Here is a 10,055-nt window from a genome sequence, read left to right as displayed (position 1 = left end):
CAATGCAATGGGGGAAACCCATGTTGATAAGAGTTAAGTTGTGAAAGACATTTACCCATAGTTGGATGTCTGCATGACACACGTGAGGGCAAGCCAAAACGAAGGTAAGTCGCCAGAATCAACGCATAAGCATAACTCCTCTGTCCAGCACAAGCCAAATCAAGCAAGACAAGAGTTGAGTTGAATATGGAACATAATTGAAATAGGATGCTCGCATGACACACGTGGGGGTAAGCCAAAACGAAAGGCGTAAGTAGGTTCAACACCGCATTTGAATAAGTCACTGCAAAAATTTTGAAGTATTTTGAACGAATGCATTCTCAAAAGCTAAACGCAAAGTTGCAGTGAATGAATGAAAAGTTTTTGAGCAAAGGCTTGCCAGATCTAAACATAGAAAAGATCTTTTTGAAGAAGCAGCCAAAGTGGAGGAGAGCATTGCAGCGATGGTCAAAGGTGTGTGTAAATTATATTTTGAGAAGCTGGGTCATCGCAAAGGAAAGCAAGAAGGTGAGTCAGAATTTCTTGAGTATAACGCATGCTTGAGGACAAACATGATTTTAAGTTTGGGGGTGAGTCGAAAATCAGATACCCATACTTGCAATTAGTGATTTAACAGGAACAACATGAACCAATGTATCTTCTCTACATTTGGACAACTTCGGATGCGTGCCCTTGCGTTAACTTAGCCAGCAACACTTAGCGAATTTTCTTGAAATCCTATAATAAGATGCGTTAGTGAAGCAATTTTACGAAAAAGTATACTTTTGCAAGAGTTAGTGTTGTTTGAAGACTTCTATGCATTTTCCCATAAGATAGATGTGTTTTTATCATTAAGAATCTTAATTGTTCCAACTTTTAAGAGACAATAACTTGTATTTCTACAAGTTATCAGGTCGCATCCATGGAAGCGCTGCACTTGCAATTGGTGACTCTACAATGCCAAAATGTTGTTATAAGGGATTACTTGCATCAGCAAACACAGGAGTCAAGACCAGTTCAACTTCACGACGCAGTACATCAACCAAGTCTAAATGGGAATGTTTGCCTTTCCTTCCCTGCCACAACACTTGATAAATCCCCTTCGATTTATGGATGAAGACCCTATACCTGAATGCAGAGTCGACAATACCAGTTCAACTTCACGACACAGTACATAAACCAAGTCTTGATGGGAATGTTTGCCCTTCCTCCCCTGCCACAACACTTGATAAATCCCCTTCGATTTATGGATGAAGACCCTATACCTGAATGCAGAGTCGACGTGCCAGCCTCGTAGGGGTGATGGCCTTTTTTATTTCATGTTTATTTCTAACTTTTGTATGCATTTGTACACTTTGAATTTCATGTATACATCTTTTCCCAATGAATGAAATTTATATAATTTTGATCCTTGGGTTTTTCTTCAATACTTCTCTTGTCTTTTATTTATTACTTTTGTGTCTTGAGTCGAAGCTTTGGTACCTCGATGATAACACTAATATTTGATAACTTGAATGTTTAAGATAGGTGTTAGAAATCTAAGTAGAAAACCTCACCAAATGAAACGGTTTTTTGATTTCCTATGCGTGTAAACCTCACCTCAAATCTCCTTCTGAAATTTCTAGACATTTTTATATTTATTTTTCAGTAAGGAGGACTTTGCTAACCTCCAAAATTTGGGGTGGGGGGGAGGTTTGAGTTGATGCATTTTCTAGTTTATAAAAATCATCATAATTCATTAAATAATAATAATAAAGGAAAAAATATATAGCTCGGACATAATAGTAAACTCCACTTTCAACACAAAGGAGAAAAACCCAACATGATATGAGTTAAGAGTGGAAATGACAACTTACTTGTAGTTGGATGCCCGCATGACACCCATGGGGGTAAATCAAAACGAAGGTAAGTAACCAAGACCAATGTGTCCCAAACTTCGCTGTCTAATCCCAAGGAAGAAAAACATAACACTTGAATGCTTAGATAAGAGTTTAGTCATGAAGGGCACTTGCAATTGGATGCCCGCATGACACCCGTGGGAGTAAGCCAAAATGAAGGTGAGTTACCTGAATCAACGCATGAGTAGTCCTAAAAGAGAATAATAACTTGCACTTGGAAGAATTTTTATAACAAGAAAACCTTCTAACACATTACTGGATTTGAAAAATGGAAATGTTCTAGAAAGCAACTGAATTTTTGAAGAAAGTGCTTGCCGCATGAGAGATTAATTATATATTTCTTTAGGAAGGGAACAAACCTATATTTTAAACGCCAATTCCAAAAATTTGTAAGTTAAGATATGATGAGAGGTGGAGCTAGTGCGTTAAGATTACAAGAGTATGTTAAGGAATTGTTTTAGGAATACTCGAGAACGAGCATTGTTCAAAATTTGGGGGTGTGATAACTTGTAGAAATACAAGTTATTGTTCTCTCAAAATTGGAATAGTCAGGATTTTTAGTGATGTAAACACATTCATTGCAATGGAAAACAATGAAATTCTACATGTGTGACAAACTCATACAAAAGTATCATTTTAAGTAAAAACTACTTCACTAGCGCACCTTAATGCAAGAATCAGAAAAATCTACCAAGTGTTGCAGATGAAGCTAACGCAAGGTGTATGCGTCTGAGACTACTCGATGCATGAAGGATTCATTTGGCTTGTGCATTTTATGTCAAATCTCAACTTGCAGGCATGGACATCTGACCGACATCATTTGATTGAATCAGAGCGACAGGTGGCTATCACAAGGTATGAAATTTAATGCAATCACATCATCAAGTTGCTGAAAGATTGCCTAAATAAGGAAAAGTCACCTACAAGAAGAAGAGTTAGATAGTTATAATTTAGAACACAAATAGCTAATAGTTAGAACTTTTTCACCTCTGTTGTTAGCAAGCAAGGAGTAGAAGAGACGACCACCATTTTTCTACCGTTGATAAAGAGGTGCTACCAAAGAGAAGTTTGAGAGAGAGATCTTCTTCAACTCATCCACCAAGTTGGTCATAGCAAGCATTAAAAACAAGCCAAAGAGGACAAGATTGAACTCTGCGGCTTGACTTCTTCATTTTTTACTTTGCATTTCTATCCATTATTCCATTCGATTGAACTAAGATTATGTGTATCATCACTTATTATCTTTAATTCAGTCTTATTTTTTACCATTCTCCACTTCTCCATCTGTTTACTTTCAAAGTTGTTTGTGTTTGTGAACTTTCTGGCTTGTTGAATGCATGAAATCTGCTACTTGAATCTTTCTGATCAGTAGATTGAAGTAGAATAGTGGTTAAGTCACTCGTGAGAATAGTTTAACTATTGAATGCATCAAGTCAGGGCATGAAGTAATTTTAGATATAGAATTATTCATATCTTTTGTCTATTCTTTGTAATTAGCGTATGCATCCTAGAAATAGGATTATGTGTGGCATTTACATCGAGAGACGTTGAACATAGCATGAATCAGAGAACAGATTTCCAACGCATAGCAAATATACTTAGATTATAAACAAACATCTATACCACCTTCATTTCATTATCATTGTGTTCATATAAGCTTGTTGTTCCTACTAGGAATTCAACGCATACCATATACACTTAAAGCCCTTCATCTACGAATCCTTTTTTCCCGCTCAGAACTCCTATTTTCTCTTGCATATGTGTCATTAGTTGAGTGTAAATAACCAACAGTTCTCAATGAATTAGGAACCTCTACATTAGATCCGGAAAAAAAAACCATGCATTCGTATTCTGAAATCCTTATGTTTGACCCTGAACTTACCAGGAAACTTAAGTTAGATTTATATTTGGATCTAGGTTAAGAGAACTTGTACGCACTAAAAAGGTGTGCACACATCAAATCCATCACCAACGCATCATATTATTTTCATACCAAGAGATAGATCAATCTGTCAACATATTCATTTATTATAATCACCCATCACCATTTACATTCACTAAGAATGAAAAATACAGGAAACAAATGGATTGATCAATATTTGGAATTTTTTATGTATTTAAAGATAAGTATTTGAATCTATCTTTTATTTTGTGCTTTTGGCTTTATTGCTCATATCTATTGAAATTGATGTCAGTTTGGCAGTTACGGTTTTTTAATATAAAAAAACGATGAAATTCGACCGATTTCGAGTCCCGCATGAACAAAATGAAAAAACACCCGAGATTGATCGATATTATTTTCATTAATGTTTTAGATCTAATTTTAGAAAACACAGCCCAACTGATTGCAGTTATCTTATCTAAAAATCAGATCGAACTTCGAAACCGAACCAATTAAAATATCGCACAAACACTGTAGTCCTAATTTTAGAAAACACAGTCCAACTGTTTGCACTTGTCTTATCTAAAAATCAGATCGCGTGTTCGACTCGATTAAACTGAACTTCGAAACCGAATCAGATTAGAATATCGCACACACTCAGAATACAGGCCGAATTGCTTGTGAACCCCTTTAATTTCGATCCGAGTGATTCCATATGACGATTCATCGTTTACTGAATATCCAAGTTTGGTTCAACCTGGGACTTTCTTGGACCGTCAGATGATGAATCACCGCAAAATATTGATCTCATTTCTCTATCTTTTTCCAAATCAGTCGCTTTTTTTTTTCAAACTTCTTTTTTATAATTCAATTAATATTTATCTTATAAATCCATTCTTTTAAGATTCAAATTAATCGCACATTGTTATATATTATAATTCTCAATATGAGGAAAATAGATATGATATATGTTATATATTTAATCTCTATATGATAACTCGTAACATTTTGTTCTTCTAGACAATTATATCTATTTTCTTCAAAACTTTAAATCGAAGAGAGAGACTAGTAATAGACTGTAGCAAAATAACGAAATGTAGTATTTTCAAACTCAAGAAAATTTTAAAAAACACATTAATTTACTATTGAAACCCAATGAGAAAAAATTACTGACGATTAGATCTAAGACGCCAAACCCATTTCAAGCCCAGTTCTCAAAACAAAACACCCACGTGTTTCCTTTTTAGTTCCTAGGATTACCAATATTTTTCAATTCTTTCCTCAAAAGAAAAATATAGAGAATTATATTTAAGGATTAGTATAAAAATTGATAACTTTTCTTCACTACATAAATGAGTTAACCTCACCAGAGAAGAATATCAAAACTACTGAAAAAACCTTAAAACTAAATTAGACAAACACCCAAACAGCAAATAAATAGTGATAAAGAGGACAAACATCCAACTTACTGGTTTGGAAGGGGAAACAAAAGATCCAAAGTCACATTTTTATAAACACACAAACGAAGGCAATGGGCCCTACTTGTTATTCTGGTTGAGCCTGGCGGCGGCAGCAACGGAGGCGGCAACACCAGTAGGATGTGTAGTGAGAAAGGGGTCGTTTCGCATCTCAGCTCCGGCCACCCCCTCTGCATCTCGCCTAGTCGCTGGTCTATCCGCCGACAGCTTTGATCGAGCATCCTAACGCCAAACAAAACATAGTATTTTGTGTTATGAACCTCATTTTTTATGAAAATAAAGGACTTTTTAATATAAGAGAGAATATAAATAGTCTTCTCAAATTTTTGTTTTCACATTACTTAGCCTTAAAATTTTCTAATATATATTTGAATTTTCAATATTGAACTCTAAATTTTGAAGTTCAATCTTATACAATTGGAAATGGACCATTTTGATACTCCTAAAATTTAATTGATCAATAGTTAAGACATAAATTTGAATATATATAATAGTCCAAGGAACCGCTAACTTTTCAATTAGTTTTTAAAGATGGTGATTTTTAAGACAATCAAATTTTAAGAATTAGATTTGTAATTCTAAAAATTCCGAAAATAAATAGAAACGGTGCTAATATTTAAAAACTAAATCTGTAATTTAACCTAGAAAATTATAACGATATTTTATGAAACTAGGCTAAGAGCTCGATGGCTAACAAGAGCTTACAAGACAAAGAAATATTTAAAGCTAATTTAGATCTTACATTGTCATACCGGATTTAACGATCTATTAAATACAAAATTCAAAAATTCAAAACGATATTTTAAGAAACTAAGCTCATATGCTCTCGGCTAAGAGCTCGATGGTTAACAAGACAAAGAAATATTTAAAGCTAAGTTAGATCTTACACTGTCATACCGGATATAACATACCGGATATAACGATCTATTAACCACAAAAATTGAAAAATTCAAATCCTACCAGATATTTAGATATTCCAACCTCGACTTAGAGATGAGATATTCCAACTTCGATAGACTAGCTTTATGCCCATTTATTAAGTCATTCCACAAAAATTAACTTCCAAATGGAAATGGCAAAGTAATTTGGAATTATATGTACCTTTAGAACATCTGCGAGTTTGGTCTTGTCTTCATCTTTTGTTACTCGAGCATTCATAGTGGCTGCCGATTGAGCGGTGGCGGCGACACCTCCTGGAGCTATATTCATCCGCCCAGTTGCCCTCACCTCTGCTGCTTGGATTGCAGCAGCGTCACTCCATTCCACTGGCTTCTCCCCCGCTGATATAGCTGTTGCTTCCAATGCTTCGCCGATCGTTATTCCTCCTCCACCCTCTTCGTGAGGATTCAACGTAGACAATGATGCAATGGGAACCCTCTCGCCATGTTGCGTCACAACCTTTTATTCACAATTGAAATGGTTAGCACTTGTCAGTAATTAAATGTATAACAATATTTTTAAATAATTGTAAATATAACAAAAACCTATTCATATTTATAAATTCTTCTACATTCCACTATATTGATTAATACTTTAAGTACTCCTTTCCAGTAAGAGGTTTGAATTGAATCTCTATATTTGTTGTACTGAAAAATAATCAATACTATATTAAAATGTCGGGGGTTTTTCAACTCTCTCCAATAGTTTTCTAATACCTACATTGCCCTCCGAATCACAGCCCTAGTGTTTTGCAAGTACTTTTTGTGCTTTTTTTCTTTATTTAATTTTATATTATTGTTGTCGTTAGATCTTCCAAAAATTTGTTCTCATATCTTTATCCTGTGTACCTGTTCTACTTTTTTTTTTTAAGAGCCTTTCAGTTTTTTTCCTTGTTTTTTTCCCATTAATACGAGATGAAATTTAGAATCGTATGTCTAAAAGAGGGGGAAAAAAAGTCAAATATCTTAGAAAATTGAGATGTATATTAAAATTTTTGTTTTCATTTTGTACCCTATGCATTAAAAATATTTTTAAAAAGGAAATTGTTAGAGTTAGCCAACAAAAAATTTAATAAATAAACAATCAATTAATTAATACATTTAATTGAAATTGAAGTAAGAAAATTTTAAAAGATAAAAAAAGATCATGGAACATGGGAAATATTTAGTCTAATTAAATCTATTATTATTATTTTTAGAGATTAAAAATATTGAGAAACAATATGGGAAATATTTAGCCTAATTAAATTTATTATAATTATTTCTAGAGACTAAAAAGATTAACGAACGTGGGAAATATTTAGACAACCTAAAAGAAGTATATATTTTATGCCATTTGTGTAATTTCCAATAATAATAATACAATACCTGTCTACCAGCTAACTCTGTAATAACCCTCCTCCTTGACATGTCCGTCTCAGTCATGCTTACGTCGTCAGCAACGACGTTACCAGTATCGTTGCCACAACCAACAAGGCCAGCCATCTCATTTTGCGCAGCAGCAGATTGTATTGCTGCGGCAGCACCGCCTTGCAGTGTCTTCCCGAGCAAGGCGGTCTCAGCTGACTGCATCGCTGCAGCATCCTCCGGCATCACCGGCTTGTGAGCAAGGTCGCCCTCAACATGAGGAAAAACGTCACCGTACTTGATCGGCTCCACCGGCTGATCGCCGGGCCTCCGGGGCTGTTGTTGGCTCATGCAATGCTCTCCCAAAAGAGTGAGTTTTCTATTTTTGTGGATAATTATTATGATCCAGGAAAGTAGAAGGGCATTTTATGGGGTGGTTTTTATAAATAGGTGGATCTATGAGGAGCATATGCAATGAAAGACACGTGGAGTGTAGAACGAAACGTGGTGGATTAATGAATGGTTACTATTTTGTAAGTGCTTTGTGGCTAAAAATGGTGAAGCCTGTGTCAATTCATGTATTGTTATTATTATTATTACTCTTTTTAGTAATACTAAGTGAATTTCGAAATGTACATATTTTTATGATACTACGTGGTTACATATAAAGAAAAGAATATATGAAGATATGTGTAGTTTGAGATAGGTGTAGTTTTATATATTCAAGTATCTTATTTTCATGTTAAATTATTGAAAATATAATTTAATATTCATAAATGAAGTATTTTGTTCAAAAATATGTATGAATTTTTAAAAGTTTCGATAATACCCTTAAACATTTAAGAAAGTTTTAAAATACTCTTATTATTGTTTTTCTAAAATGAAAATTGATAGTACTTTATTTGAAAAATATCCTTAAATTTTTAAAAGAAATTAATTACTAGACATTGATCTTAATGACTAAACATAAGTAATGAAAAATAGAGGATAAAAGTGTAAGTCGTTAATCCAAACTGAAGCAAAACACAAATTTCAAAAATAACATTATAAAATTTTAAAACTTAAGGACTAAATTCAAAATTTAGAAACTAAATGTGTAACATTTTAAAATCTAGCGACCAAATATAAACTAGACTCAAAATCGGAAAATTCCTCAAAATGACCCAAAACCTAAAAATTTTTCTACCACTGACCTTTTACCCATGCGAAATACCAAAATTACCCCCCGTTTTTAAAACTCCTCAAATCGCACCACATTTCTTCTTTCTTTAATGATTTCTTCAGACCCTTCATTCAATGTGCATTCAATACAACACCACATTCCACCAAAACATTTATTCCCAACTAATATTCTACCAATAACATTGCATAACATTGGTGTGAAGAGAATGGAAAGTCACTCTTAGTATTCACTTTCTTTCGAACATCCCACGAAATTCTCTCATTGTTCTCTCGTAGCTTTCTCTCACAGTTTCAGTCCAAAATCTTCGTTGATCGCTTTCATCGTCAGATTCAGAAATGGAGATAATGTAAGTGATATTCTACAATTTCTTGTCCTAGATCGCTTTCATAATAAGTGTCGTTTAGCATTAAATGAATGATCATATAGTAATATATGCACAATCGTTCATTACAATATAAACGATCGTTCATAAATTACTAGATGATCGTTCGTTACAATATAGACGATCGTTCATAAATTACTATACGATCGTATAGTATGTTATAAACGATCGTATAGTAAGTTATACACGATTGTTTAGTAAATTATAAACGATCGTGTAGTAATTTATCAACAATCGTATAGTAATTTATAAACAATCGTGTAAACATTTATAAACGATTACATAGTAATGTATAAACAATCATTCACTTATCAATGATTTGTTTATCCCATTGTAGGTCAATGACGCTACTTCGCATCTTTGTACGATTTGGTGGTGATTGGGATGAGTCCGGAAGAAATTATGTTGGTGATCATATGAAAGGTCTAAAAGTCAGAAATGATATAATAGTTAATGAATTAGTGAGTATGATGCAACACCGACTAAATATTGATCCATATATATTTGATATACACATCAAATGTTGTTACAATTTATTGGTCTCAGCTCGCCCAATTGACATAATCAATGATGAAGACCTTAGCTTTTTTTTAGAAGGAAATGATGCATCCCAAATGTCGTTATTTGTATTAGTTACATCTTACAAAAGTCATGGAATGCACACGAACAATATGTACCAGCATTGCAATCCAACCGATCAACCCATTTCAACCAGTCAAAATTGTGGGTTTGCAACCATTCCGACACGCAATATCCATACCATGTCTTCACTTGATGATCATATTGAGCCATGTAACTTGAGGGATGACCGAAGTGAAGCTTGGTTTGGTCACAACAGTGAACCCAGATGTACTTCACAATTCGATACCGAACATGGATATGGACAATCTTCAGGACCACAAACTTCTCCAACACCTAACATCCATGTTCCAACCCCACCTACTCCCGTCCCACCAGTTGTGATGCCT

The 10,055-nt window shown here is 34.1% G+C and overlaps 1 protein-coding gene across 1 annotated transcript; it reads right to left on the bottom strand.

Annotated features, from left to right (window-relative positions):
• Positions 1–5,210: 5,210 nt before the first annotated feature.
• On the bottom strand, positions 5,211–7,914 carry LOC120071907 (late embryogenesis abundant protein 47-like). Its single transcript, XM_039024321.1, has 3 exons — positions 7,544–7,914; positions 6,339–6,635; positions 5,211–5,459 (listed from the first exon to the last, which is right to left on the bottom strand). Exons 1-3 carry the CDS (start codon positions 7,871–7,873, stop codon positions 5,298–5,300), a joined length of 789 nt encoding a protein of 262 aa, XP_038880249.1. The 5' UTR covers positions 7,874–7,914; the 3' UTR covers positions 5,211–5,297.
• Positions 7,915–10,055: the final 2,141 nt, after the last annotated feature.

The sequence above is a fragment of the Benincasa hispida genome, chromosome 2 (assembly GCF_009727055.1).
Source record: "Benincasa hispida cultivar B227 chromosome 2, ASM972705v1, whole genome shotgun sequence".
NCBI classification, from domain to species: domain Eukaryota; kingdom Viridiplantae; phylum Streptophyta; class Magnoliopsida; order Cucurbitales; family Cucurbitaceae; genus Benincasa; species Benincasa hispida.
This window is presented reverse-complemented; position numbering and strand designations above follow the sequence as displayed.